The 14,924-nt window shown below is 38.1% G+C and overlaps 1 protein-coding gene across 3 annotated transcripts in view; it reads right to left on the bottom strand.

Annotated features, from left to right (window-relative positions):
- The window catches only part of ABCC1 (ATP binding cassette subfamily C member 1), a 57,549-nt gene that overhangs the window by 36,128 nt on the left and 6,497 nt on the right, over nt 1-14,924 (bottom strand). For all 3 annotated transcript variants that reach the window (XM_056338224.1, XM_056338223.1, XM_056338222.1), the window contains exons 2-6: nt 7,040-7,216; nt 6,153-6,275; nt 4,628-4,765; nt 3,368-3,493; nt 304-365 (exon numbers count right to left, since the gene is read on the bottom strand). In XM_056338224.1, coding sequence (XP_056194199.1) covers nt 304-365; nt 3,368-3,493; nt 4,628-4,765; nt 6,153-6,275; nt 7,040-7,066 — 476 coding nt within the window. In that variant the 5' untranslated portion in view covers nt 7,067-7,216. The remainder of the gene's footprint in view (nt 1-303; nt 366-3,367; nt 3,494-4,627; nt 4,766-6,152; nt 6,276-7,039; nt 7,217-14,924) is intronic.

The raw sequence follows: 14,924 nt of genomic DNA, 5'->3' as shown, positions 1-14,924 counted from the left end.
AATGCCTACATTTCTAAATATAGCAGTTATTTTCTACCTTTTTACATTTCCCAAAGAAAACTTTATTATTGTATTCCTTCAGCAAACGTACTAAATATGTACCAGACCATTTAAAATTACAGAGACCCTACAAAGGAAGTAAAACAGATTAATCAAATTTGCGGAAAAAAATAATCAATTTAATCTATCTGCGAAACAACCAAAGTTATTATTGAATGAATAATTGCTAATTTAACTCTGAAAGCAGAATCCTAAAATGCCATCTAACTTTAACTAATGCTTTATGCATCATCTTGATCTTACCCAGTGATCCACCAGAATGTGATTCTGGAGAGAAAAGAAGCACTGGACTCTGGGCATGGATTCTGAAGGAGAGAAAAAGAAATCAATTCACACACAAAATGACTGGCACATGGCCAAAAGGAAAAAAAAACAAGCAGAAGAGGTATTTTTTTAAATGTCCTTTGTTCATATTATTTTTTTCACATTACTAAACTTGTCGTTTATATGTTGAGAGCTTGTTCAGAAAACACGAGCACAGCTTCAGGGCTGTTCAGCAGACTAGACCACTGGGACACAGGAACAGCAGTGCTCTGTAACAACAACGCAATTTATAGTTGAGAGAATTTTATAAGACAGTGCAGGCCAGACAATCTCTCAAGGCGTCATGATCAGTTACCACCTGTATCACTGCAAGGTATGCTATCATATATGAGTAAATCTGTTAATTAGGTAGAGTTAGTCATAAATGAAGAATTCAGTTCTACTGTTCTAGCAGTTAAGTACTGTGACTCCATCAAAACACATGCACAAATGAAAAAAAAAAATTCATTTGTAAACTCCAGAGATGACTCCCAAAACACCCCTTAAAAACCCTTGATCTCATTGATCAATAAGCATGGGAACCTTAAGTATCCATAAAGGTACACAGCTAGCTCGTATTCTACACCCAGTGCAATGGCTGGCCATTTTAACTACTCTCTCCTAACCTGGTTGAATTAAAACAGCAGAAAGGGAAGGCTGGAAGAATTTCAAAGGCACAAAAGATTATTTACTTGCAGAATTCCACTGCAGATTTCTCTCTTCCTTCTTCCACTGTGTTGAACAGCATCTAGATAATGCTTGTAAACCAGCTACTCCTTTGCGCGCAAACCACTAGGTTATTACCATCAACTATAATTGGAGCAACTCAGTTATTTCAATCTACAGAAGTCACCAACCATCATTAGAGTACTGCAATTAAAATAACCAGAGCCAAGCATTTCCAAGAATTGCAGTTTTCAACTTCACTAAGCTATACTGAGCTGTGTTGTAATCAAGCTACACGGAAGACTCCAGCATTTCCTCTTCGCACAATGTTTTTTGCAGTTTGACAGGGTACAATAACAGCATGCATCAAACAAATGCTTTTTTTGACAGGGGATAAGAGGTCCACATTTCCAAAATATTTAAACACTTGCAAAAAAATGTTTGCAAGCAAATCCAACACCATTGCCTAATGAATAAATGAAAGTTTTTAAACTCGGGGAAGTTAAAAAAAAAGTGGGGTGGTGGTGGGGTGTATGCCAGCAGTACTTTCAGCCACCATTCCTGACAGACAGATTTGTATTTCAGCAAATACAGGTAATACTTTCAACCTCAACAAAACTCCAAAATTTTCTGAACTTTTACTAAAAGGCTGTATATTACTTTTTTCCTTTATACTTTTTTTAAATCTACTTGCAGGTGGAAAGTCTAAATTCAAGAGTCCGCTAGATCTTCTACTACCTAAAACTGGCCTTTATTTGCATAAAGCAAAGTTTAAAACATACTAGATTACTATTAAAATAATAATATTTTTTATAAACTTAAATGGTTATCACACAAAGAACTATTAATCCTACTGACATTCCTGCCAGATAGAATGAAAACAAGTTGTAACAAGCCTGGACTTATGTAAACAAAGCAAAAACAAAACACATTGTTTGACTTCTATATACATCAGCTTCTACATCTTAGAAAATTCACTGTAGTTTTTTTTGGCATAAGTAAAAATATAATAAGATTTTAATCAAGACTTACAAACATTTCTGGTTTGGAAATACTCTGAAGAACAGAATAAAGCAGAATTTAAGACTGACTAACATGACTTGCTTTGTTCTTTTCCCCATTATAACATTCAACAAACACACCACTCGGGGAAAAAAGGGGTTAAAATTTGATGTCTGCTCTATTTCCTAGAGACACTCCTAGAAATACTCAGAACACACAAAACCAACCCCACTGTGATCTCATAGCACCTTGTAAGTATCGTAACCACGATCAAAGCAGAAAAGGAGGTTTCCATAAATCCACAGCATCCTGTCAGATACATTTCATCCCTGAATGAGATTAAAAGAACCCAGAGATGAAGAGGATCCAAAGACTCAGCAGTACACTCTCCCCTCCAGGCATACACGTGCAGACCGTCTGCCAGTGGCAACGCAGACCATCACCCGCACACTGGATAGGGACGGAGAAGGTTAACTGTGGAATTCCTTAAGTGAAACTGCTTATGGACCTTTTCCACAGCTACAGACAACTTATTTCTGCCCCTCACACATTTCACACCTCCCTTCATCAGTTAGTGCCACCTAACACCCATCAAACCAGAATTACACCATATAAATAAATACAGGACTGCGATTTCTAAACTTGGCACATCTGAACTCTAGGCAGTGACAGGTGTCACTCCACTGTGACTCAGGAGGTCTAACCCAGACTAAGTAAGCAGTGTAACGATCCAGCATCCCTCAGGTCACTTTAGATCCATGCCACACAGCTAGCACATATGATTAAGAATACATGCCAAAAAAATCATGTCTAGGTAAAATTAAATTTCAACATCCAGACCACCCTCTAACTGCTCTTGCAATTGAACTGGTTAAATTCTTACTTCACACAAGAGAGTCCAATACAGAAATCAAATGCATCTATCCATATTCACAAGTTTTCCAGGTATAGATTCTTCCCCACCTTCATGAAGAAGGGAATGCACATCCTTATGAGCTACTGCCTACTGAATGGTATCAGATGACTAGCACAACAACATTTCAAATCAGTATTCCCCACCACCTGCCAGAAACACTACTGAATGTAAATACATGTGACTTCACCTTCAGGAATGACTGAAACAGTACTTTTGCTCTCTTAAATACAGCCCACTCTGTTTTGCATATTATGGGCTTCATCTTCTGTGTCACCAACTAAAGGATAGAAAGAATACTCTATTGCGAACAAGTCAACATGATTTGAATTTTTTGGCATCTGGGAGACTATGGCACTGTAACTCATTGTACAGAATATCACACATATAATACTGAGCACTCAGTACAGACTGAACACTTACAGGATCATTTACTGTTTCAGAAAACAAAGGTGGTCGTTCTGGTAAACAACACAAGATGAGCTGTACAAGTAACAGGATGAAGTAAATGCAGAAGGTGACATAACGAAATGCATCCACTTCAGCACCCTACAAAAGAAGGTAATGTTCCAATTAGAAGACTTGAGGAATTTTTTTTTAAGACACGTTAATATTAAACATAAAACATCTCTTTACTGTAAATTCTGCAAACTACATAAATGTTGCACTACCCGCCCCATGCAAATAAAAGTCAATGTCTATTTTAGTAAAGGGAAGATAAAAAGACAGGGAAAGGAGATGAAAGATACCATTTCTTTTTAATTAGTCCTGCCATAAACACACAAGCATGGACTTCTGTGAAGAAGTTCTCTTTAAGACACTGTACCGACACAGCATGCCCCGAATTGAAGTCAAGGTATTCTTTACAGGAACAAAGCATTTATGCACTGGGTAGTAAAGAGTTTTCAAAGCAAATTCGTTGATTAGTAAGTACGCACACAGAAAAGAAGAATTAGAGGAGCAGAACTTAGGTTACATTTTGCTGCACCATGCTCAAATTCCAGAGGTTCTTCCATTTTTTAGACTGGGACTGATACATAAAGCGTAATCCACAGAAATCAACACACGGGGACAGATGGACAGGGACACACATCAACAGTAAAATCCCACTAACAACAGCTGAAGACAAAAATTGGCTAAAAGTTCTCAAAATTCACAATATGGCTTAAAGGTTTCAAGAAATAAAAGTGATTTGCCATTTTAAGGCACATTTAAGCTCCACAGTTTATCTGAAATTTGAGTTGGCCTTACTATAAAGCAGACTGATGCAAAACGTTTCACTTGTGTGCTTTCGTTTTGTCTCAGCAGATGAGACCACATTACCATCAAACCAAGTGTTTCAGGAAATCCACTGTATAATCAACAGGAAGACGACAAACTCCCAGAACAGTTTCATATCAAAGACTATATGCTTGTATTGTACTCATGCAGACACATCCCCTTTCTGGAACAGCTAGCAGAATTTTCTTGGCAACTGTTGCTACAGTTAAGATCACTATGAATTTCACTAGCATTTCAAAACAACAGCCATTAAGTCTTGCTTGTTTTGTTTTTATAACCTAAGGAATGAAGGTACACCGAATGGATCATTCACTGACTTGACTGGCATAATTAGCAAGCAAGTACTCTATTACTGCAGCATTTGGGATTATTTTCAATGAAATGAGGCTAGCAATCACTTACCGTATTTAAGGCATGTTTTATTTTGGATCTAAACACCACTGTGGCACATGACAATGAGATGAGCCAGAAAATAGTCATTACACCTGAAGACTGGACTCCTTTTATTCTTTCATATTGTATTAAAAATGTGGCAAGCAACTGTGGACAAATAAGATAAAAATATATTCACAAGCTTTAAGTTTTAAAATATGTTATACACATATAAAAAGCACTACATTAAAGAGTGCTTATTTAATATTTTAAATCCAGTACCTCCCAGACATTCTAACACCCAGAGATTTTAAGTGTAATTCAAAAATACGTTTAAATGGGAAATTCTCTGGAACAGTAAAGGTTAAGAAGTAGACAAAAAAAGGGAAAAGGAATATGTACTACATAGAAGTAAGCAACCACATACACAAAAGCACTGTCAAAAGCTGCCAATCTTTAACTCTTTACTTTTCTGGTTCTACATCACAAATCAACAAGCAATTATAGTGACACTGTATCATTTCAAGTATTTCCTGGCTAATTCTTTTTAAAATAAAAAGATTTATTTCCATATAAGCCACAACACCAAACAAACACTGACCAAATATTATTCTGTTCCTGTATTTTGTGTGCTTTCAGAGTCCTTTAGGAAGCTGGTACAATTTAGTAATCTCACTTGGCCACTGCAACATGCACTTTCAATCCGCCTGACAAAAGTTTGACAACTGCATTATTAAGAGACCACAAAATATTTAACAGCTTTTGCATCTGTCAGTATGTCGGGGCTTTTTCATTTGGTCAGTATGTTGTCAGGGCTCTTGGGGTTTTTTTTGTTTATTTTTCTTTTCTGTTGTTGTTGTTATTGCTGTTGGGGTGGTTGCGTCCTGTCCTGTCCACTCCTTGAGCATCATGCTTGATCACTATCATTCCAAGTCTGGCATAAATGTAAAGCAACCGACAATGAATGAATAGCAAGACATTTTCCTTGAAATGCAGGCTGCAGAGATACTGGTGTGAAAATAGACAATACTTGATCACCTAAGAAGAGTGTTAGCTGGGGACACTTACTTGCCTCCTGTGGCACTTAAGACTTTCCATCATGCCATCAAATAAAACAAAGAAAATGTGTACTAAAAAACGTTAGATGCAGGACAGTTTTTAATACAATACTTAACAATGCAATGCCTTTCACAGTCTTTTACCAAGTTCAATGTGATTTGTGTTATCTAGGTTTAACCAGTTCTCTCGACTCCTCCACCCCATGCTTGAGTGAAGCTATTAAATGAACAGTAGCTCAAGCCTACCAGAGTAAGGCAAGACAACTAGCACTGGCTTGTGTGCTGATATGCAACACACTGAGCACAACTGGGTGTGTTCCAATTTTTTTAAATAAAAACAAACAGACATTTCAGAGTCAATATTTCACAGTTCAACGGCAGATTAATTCTGTATGTAAAGACTGTAGCTTAAAGAATTACAACACTGTGAATAATACTAAGACACGGGTTATTGCTTAAGGCTTTGCATGAACACAGGCCATAACAGAAGAACTTACCATTGTTATACCCAACACTGTAGGCGTAACGAGAAAAAATGGAGGTCGAAAAATATATTTTCTTTCCCAGAAAGAGTAGAAAAGGTCTGCCCAGCAGACTATCCACAGTATTAAGCCCAAAGCCTGTAATACAAAAGTGTATTTCATCCATCAGCTCACACAGATTAGGCAGCATAATATATACATGAACACTAGATGTTATGTGTTAGTAGAAGAGGAGTCATAATCAGACCATCACTTTTGGGCAATTCTACAACATGCACAAAGGAGTAATTTGGCTTTACCTATTGGATTCACACTGGAAGAAAGAAGTTTATTAATTTTTAGTACCATATAATTCAGTTTATTATGAAGCAGAAAGTTGATGAGTCTCAACCCTGAATAACAGATTGCAGAGACAAAAACTCTGTAATACACCATACTATTACAGCCTTCCTTAAAATTTTTCATTTATTCCACAGGGGTGGGAAGTAGTAAAGAAATATTAAGTATCTATTTCACAACAGGAGTGGAATAGAACACCTGCAGCAGTTCTAGAAATCTATGCAATATACTTCAAGCAGCTGACAAGATAATAAATTCTTTTTATTACTGAGAAAAAGGCCTCGAGATTTCAGTTGACCTAAAACAGCCTTCTCCAACAGGTCTTACAAAAGATTTGCATACTTTTTTGCTATGTCAGAGTAAATTTCAGAAAGCCTACTAATAAAAGGGCAATGGAAACACATAAAATTTGGAAATCAAACACCAACAGAACCAGTTACAGCTGAAGTGTGCACACAGATCAAGATCAGTGCTCAATAAAAATAGTGTGCTAAAACATTGCTGAAATAGACTCAAGACTTCCAGATAAGCTTAATAAGTTCTGATTTTAAAGAGTCACGTACTGTTTTGGCTTTGTTGAGGTTTGACATTTGTATGTATCCTCTGTCATGACAACGAAGGTATAGGAAGTACACTGGGAAGCAGACCCACAGGTAGATGCAAGGAATACAGACCAGGACTGTGTTCTGAAAGCACTGGGTGAAGTCTGGATTTTCTGTGTGCCATGTCAGATTCCAGTCCTGGGGAGAGAAAACTGATCAAGTTACAGTAAAAGCAAATACAGATATTCAGTATTTAAAAAAATAAATAGCCCCCATCTGCCTTATTCTGTATTTCTTCTTGTGTATTTATTCCCACTCATATTAAACTAGCACCATTCTATGAGCTTGTCTCTGTATCTAATTTTATTGCATTTTTTGTGGTTTTAAACCTTCACAAGATGACATTAGTGTCACTTTTGTTGGTTATACACGGTTATCATAACACATAACTCACTCCAATGTAACACTGGGATCTTTAACAGTATTAATGAAGGATTTTTACATTATCATTGCAGAAAAATAACATGTCAATGCCAGCTACCTCCCTTTATAACCACTGTGCATGTATGTATAAACACTCAGATACACGACATGCCCAAATTTCAGTGTGGAAACATTATCTGGCACACAGTAGAAGTGAACAGCACAAGCCAACATCACTTCACTACTTGTAAAGTAGTCTCATAGCTCCCAAGCTGTATGCAGCAAAACCAGTTAAGACTTTCCGGAAATTCATAGTAACAGGGCATAGAACCAAGTAAAAGGCTCACCCATGCAGCTCATTTCCCACTCAATGATAGAATTCAATGTTTTCCTACTTCTCTCAAAACAATTCTCAAAAACAAGATAAACTGTCATAGAATCAAACCAAAACTGACACAGTAGTAAAAACGTGATCACCATTTCCATTATTGGTACACAACTATTTACAATGACAAGCTATTTAGTAAAATTAACTTCCATATCATATTTAAGACTGGCTTAAGTGAGGGAAATCTCTTGCAGGAAGTTTTAACTTAAAATTGCTGACTTTGCTGTAAAATTGTCACAAGGGACATTTCCTCCCCAAGTGCTGTAGATTTCTGACTCTCCAACAGATTGATGCAACACACAGATACCACTGCTGCATATGGACTGCAACATGCAACAGCTGAAGCACAGCTCACAGGTTTCTGTTTAAAAGCCACACAGCCAAGAGGAGCAGTCCCATGCCCAAAGGCTTCCTAACTGTATAATTTTCAGTTGCAAAGCATTTTTTCAGACGGTTTTACCGCTTACAACTGTACAGAATACCAGTACCACTACTGGGACATAATGACAGTCAGTAATCTTTCTCCACCATAAAAACCTAAGCTGGTCAGAGAAATAAAGTGCCATTATCCACAATTTATAGATGAGGAAACAGAACCAAAAAGAGCTGTAGTGCCTGCCCCCCCGATCCAACATCAGAACTGGAAACAGATGCCACTGCTCAGAATTGCCACACTTCCATCTTTATTTGTCCCCATCTTCCACTGATCATAAACAGCTGCAAACACAAAGAAAGGAAAACAGATCTAAAAAGAGATGGAAGTTATACCTGGAAAAAATTTCAGCTTGAGGCTAACCAGACATTACTTTATCATAGCACAGGTTTCTCCTTAAATCTGCCCATTCCATATTAAGACGTTTTGTTGCTTTAAAAAAAAACCGAAACCACAAACCAAAAATAACCAACCTCCTTTTGAAAATGCATTAACAAAGATACTTTCTTTCCCCACTTCCCACAGTTAGATACAACAGACAGTATCCACAGGACACATTGCTGTTATTTTTCTCCTCTAATTCCAAAGCATTCTAAAAATTCTTCGCGTCATACAATTTTTATCTCAGTTTAAGAAAAAATAAATCTCCAAACTTAATACTGCCAATTCAAGGAAATTAATGCTGATAGAGCATAAAAATGCCTGGTTATGTTTTAGTGTATCTGCATAGGGGTCACGTAAGTTGTTCATGACAAGGCAGCAGCTGTGAGATGCTGTGGGCAACCCACATGCTTATTAAGTTCCCTGACTGCATAACATCATCAGAAATTTCAGCTGAGTCATCCTTACATTTAGCCACCACACAAACATTTTTGGCTTTGTAAGTCCCAGCTGCTTTGCCCCAGCACAACAGCCAAGAAAAAGTCTTATGACTGCAGAACAGTGTACAATTAATAAATTCAGATAATTAACTGACAGGATGTAATCAGCTTTACAACAAACAAGAGCACTGACATAATTTTATCGAGTAAATTTTTGGAGATCTACACACTGCTTCAGAAAGTTACTAAACCCCCTTTTCCAGTGTTTTTAAGTGCTTGCTGTAAAATCAATCAGGCAATTACCAGAAAGGACACAGCAGGTAATACACACGTCACTGCCACACAGCTAAAAAAAGAAAAAAGTGCTGTATACATGAGCGATATGCATATTTTCTGGAAGATATCCTAAAAACACATGCAATCTTTCATTTGATTTTCATATTTGCAAGTTATCTGGAGGTGTTTCTGCATGAAAGGCAAGAGGGTACAACAAAAGGGTACTTTAGAGTTAAGAACAGAAAGTCAGGACAAATGGGCGGTTTGGGATAAGATTACTGCTAGAATTTAACAGCTACAGCAACATCAGTGTATCTTCTTTCACATTTTTCCAGGATTTGATCCAGAGGCTGTTGATAAAGAATACGTTTGCTTAGTTCAAATACACTATTCTTCTCTGAAGCCAGAGAAATGGCTACACACAGATGAGATGCAGAAACCCCTTCCATTTTCCATTCATTTCAGGTGACAAAAGGTGAGGAAAACATGCATGAAGAGACAGACATGGTGGTATTTTTTCCTGCCAATTCCCTAGGTGCAGTTCTCTCAGGCTGCACGTACACAAAGCAGCAGCGCAGACAGCAACAGAGTTGTAGACACCCAACACTCACTACTGAGCACCCAACGTCCTCACAGCCACTGGAGCATGTTTCCCAGCCAACGCCTCTCCAAAAGGTGCTCAGGCCACCCTCGACTGAGCCAACAGCAGGACAGGGAACTGTCAGGAGGTCACACCAGAAGCAGGCTCCCAGTCTGAACTGAGATGCTAATGACCTCAGTGGGCAAATTCAGGAGGAACTCGGTCTGTTACAAAAGGGAGGCAGACCCTAAGTTCTGCATGGAGGATACCACAGCTTCATGAGGTTCAGCTGTGGCTGGAAAACATCACTCTCATCATGAAACCAACACGTATACATATTCAAATGACAATGTTCAGTTACACAAGTCTAGACTAGCTCTGCCAGTTTAAAGTACATGCTTTTCCTTTGCTTTATATAAACCCAGTTTCAGATGTGTTTTTTTTTCCAGCACAAACCAAAATTCTTCACAAATCAATGCAAAAGCATTCACTGAAGCAGCCCTTTGTATTTAACAGACATTAATTGGCAAATTAATGACGACACCTGACTCAAGTTTTAAAAACGCTATTTTAGCAAGTTCTATTAAGACACTAAGTTGCCCCATTTTCACATCGCAAAGATTAATAACAATTTTCACTGACTGATCAACTAACCCTTTTACTTTGCAAGAGCACATCAAATGACAGAGATCCAAGTATCCATTCAAAAGCCTACACAAACCAGCAGCCTCCTGACATGAAGGAGGAGGAGGAAAAAAGGTGTTAGGTCTTAGCTATCAGACTGCATAATCTGGAAGCCTTCAGTTTAAGCTATAGCTACAAGAACCCACAGGAGACAAATCAGTGTGATCCTTGTTCCTTTCTTGGCAGAGGTTGAGAGAGAAAGAGATGTGCTGTTGGCTTCAGTTTAGACTACTCCAGAAGAACCACACCTCAGATGGTTGGTGTTTTTTACCCTTTTAAAATCCCTGGATAATTGTCAAGTTTCCCAGATAGTAAACGGGTACTTTTAAATTTCATCTAACCTATTTCTCAGTTTCCATTTCCATCACCAGCACTGTGGCTGAAGAAAATACCAGTCTGCAGGTTTTATGCCTGATAGCATGTTTTCTCTTATGCCACAGAAAAGCTTCCTATGACCTTTGAAGTGAAACCCTCTATCTACAAGAGGAGCACAAAAAATGTTTGGCATTCCCCAGAATCACGTGGACCTATTCACAGGTAAACCACTTACTTAACAGCGCATAAACTCTAGGAAAATAAAGAACTATATTAATTCCTGTCTAAAATTTCAGGAACAGGCAAGATAAAAACATTGGCAGTAGGACTGTAAGACGAAATTGCAACACAAAAGATCAGTTATTCTGGCTCTGCCGAGGGAAGGAAGCCTACAGGGAAGCTGTATGCCCTAAGTGTGCCTAATCTGAGGAGTAACAGTATTTGACACTGGATGGGACCTTGTGGCTGACTGCCTCTCTCCTGGCAGCCAGGAAAGGCTGATAATGTTAAGTAAGCAGCCAGTGGCCGCCTGTTCTCACATCAATAATCCTACTTGACCCACAACACATTTTAAAATTCTCACTAGCAGAAATTGAGACAAAAATCTCTGTTTCATACCTGCTGTGCACAAGTGTGCTAGAGATGGGGGCTGCCAACCGCACCGTTAAATCCACCTGCATGAACCAGCTGTGACTGAAAAATGACTTAAACATTACCACACACCTATGTAGAAAATGAAATCACAAAACCACATCACAATCTTATTATCACAGTCAACACGCCTTCAAATGGAGTTTGACACTGGCATCAGTGTATAGCCATAACTTTGATATCACCCACAGAAAAACCACCTCCTTTGTACTACCAAGATATGGTTTCTCTATCTTACTTTCCTAACAGTAAAAAACATTTTTCATTTAATGCAATGCTTACATTTAGTGGAATGCAAGTAATTAGGTCTCTGGGGCACAAACACTGTAATTGCACCTGACAACTTTCATTATAACATCATCACTTTCTCATTGAAATTAGAGGTGCCAGATGGTGCTACTTCCTGATATCATATTAAAAAGTTCCCCAGGCTAGCATCTATAAACCCACGAGCTGACTTAACCATTCTCCCTCAGATGCCACAAGGCCACTGGCCTATAGCCTATACTGTCTAGGACAGCAAGTTTCCTGCTTGCCTCATCTGGCTGAGCCTACAGCCTCAGAAGAGCTACTAGCATCAGTGGACAACGGGGGGTGGGGGTGCAGAAAAGGACCTCTCCCTTTAAGGCTGCTTTAGAAGAACTCTGGCTTTGCTTTAACAAATCCCTGATACCACCATTCTCCATCAAAACCAACAGTGAAAAACAGTGGCACTGTTGACCACACTGAGAATTAAAGTAACCAATGACCTACAGAGTGATCCAAATTTTGTAATAGATTAGAAGGAGGTCTGTTTTCAAGTGATGAAATTAAAAGAGCTCTTCAAAGTTATGCAGTTTGCCAAGTAAGTTTTATTCAATTTATTTTTAGAGATTTTGAAAAAAAGACTGAATTTATGTTCTCGAAACACTAAATATAGCATCTTGATTCTGTTATTCACATTTTGGAAGCTGATCATGAAACACGTGCTGAAGCTCACCATTTCTCCAAGAACACATTTAGAATAGAGCCTACCAACAAGCACAATCATACAGAGTCTTCAGCAGCACATCTACCCTGTTGTGCTTTACTGTTCAGGCTAAATCACAAGAGGTGGCAGGTTGATAAAACCAGCAACAGATATTCATCCAAGAAAAATACTCCAGAACTCCCACAAAGAGCAGCAGAAACACCCACACCTGCACCTCTCCATTCTATCCCCCGATATTTACAGAAATAAGCAGCAGACAATAACAACATACCCCAACAGTGGCAAACAAGGCACTAAATGACACCACAAGCAACCATCACAAACTTCCTATTTGCATGTTTACAAGTCCTTTAAAAATACTATGCATATTAGATTAAAATTATTTTGGGAAAAGTACTACCTGCATTACAGGATCCAACGGCTCTAGAATCAATTCCAGATGAAGCAATATAATAAACAAGGACAAACATACCTTTCCACCTTCGTTGACATTTATTTACTCTAGATTTTTTTTTTTCATAATAAACAAAAAGTTACCCAAAATGCACAGATCTCTCCTGTGACACAATGCAGTAGTTCTTGCAATTAAAGTTAGTGCAAAATGTACAACGAAAATGGTACCTTTGTTGTTATGCACCCCAAATTAACTCATGCTGCATTTAAATAAATGCTTTCAATACACCGCCAATTCCTTTGAAGACCTCTACTAGCTACATGAAATCAATGGTTTACTGGTTTATTATACCATTTAAGGATATAGTCAGCAAACAAAAATTTAAAATACCCGTACAGATTTTGCAATAATATCTTTCCAACAGCGACTTCCTATGCTTAATGAAAGACAGCCAGGAGTGATTTTTTTATTTTTAGAACACAAACCCAGGATTCTACTAAAAAGCCACACAACCACACTTGATCTCATTCTTAGACCTCCACAGACTCTAAGCATTATTTCTGCAAGGAAAAATGATAGAATTATGCTCCTGCACAGCACTACACCACTTACCACAAGCAGTGCAACAAATGAACATAAAGTGTGCCAGACTACTGATCTGGGAAGTGACTTCAGGACTTCCTTTCATTGTCACATCTGAAGATAGATGCTTATAGCCCCACAAAGCTCTCAGGCATTTCTTCAGGCCAGTAACAGCCCAATTGGATCAATAAGTTTCTGCTTTTCTGTTCTTCTGCTGCCACAAAGGTGAAATAAGAAACATTAATGGTAATTACTGCATTGGGGTGTAAGAATTAGATTCAATCTCCAGCTCTCATGGAGATCAGATTCACCCACAGAAAAACCACAGTTTGAGGGGGATTTTTTTTTATTACTACAGAACTAAACCTACCATGGAACTGAGGATCTTCACCTCTTACTTGATTCTAGAGTCTTGGGCAGGGGGTGTTCAAAAAACAGTGAGAACACAAGACATTTATCCTCATAAAACCATGAATTTATCAATATTACTGCTAGTAAATCTTTAGTTCATTGGTTAAAACGCTAGTAGTGATCAGAGAAACAAGGAGCAAATAATATTTTGGCAAAAGTTTGAAAAATACAGGTCTCCAATTAAGATTTTGACATTTAAGTCCTGTGTCTGAATAAAAAGCCTTAAATTATTCACAAGCAAGCCTTCTAGCGCAGCCTCCCAAAAACACCACTTTCAGATCGTGGTAATCAGATCTCAGATGCAGGAAGAGACTGTGCCCCTTCTTCCTTTGTTTCAAAGTAATTCTGAAATCTAAGCTTTATTCTTATAGTCTTTTAACATTGTCACCAGACAAGATTGTTAGAACAAGGCGAGGAACATTACAAAAATAATAAATAGGGGTCCTAAACATTTTTGAATCATTTATATAAAGATGGTTTAGGGGAAAAATATCAGTAAGTGTTTCTAGTGATGGGGAAATACCCTTGATTTCTCATAACGTTTTCGATTAGAAATGATTTTATCAAGGCTAAGTTCTCAACATTGATGACTTACATAATGCAGATTTGACTTGTTAACACAGCCAAGAAAAACCCTCTACCTTTCAGTACCTGGTCCCGAACTTCAATCAGTTGTCTGCACCTCCTTGTTCAAAAACCAAACATCAGTATTACCTCATGTTTAGAAATCCTTTGTTACAGGCAGCACTGCACCAGCTGAAAGTGTGTAAAATGACAAGAAAAAAGCATGCTTTGCCTTTGTTCCCCTTTAGCCTAAAACAAGAAGCTGGTGCTAAGGGGTTGCCAGAGAACAAAGCACCTGCAGCTGTGGAATTTACAAGAGCTGATCTTCGTAATCCAAGAAGCTAAAAGCCACTGAACTACGGCTATGTTTTTGTGTCAGGGAAACAATGACAGATTACATCGGCACCTACAAAA

Source organism: Falco biarmicus, chromosome 4 (assembly GCF_023638135.1).
Source record: "Falco biarmicus isolate bFalBia1 chromosome 4, bFalBia1.pri, whole genome shotgun sequence".
In the NCBI taxonomy this organism is placed as follows: Eukaryota; Metazoa; Chordata; class Aves; order Falconiformes; family Falconidae; genus Falco; species Falco biarmicus.
Note: the sequence above shows the minus strand (reverse complement) of the source record. Positions and strands in the feature narration are given on the sequence as shown.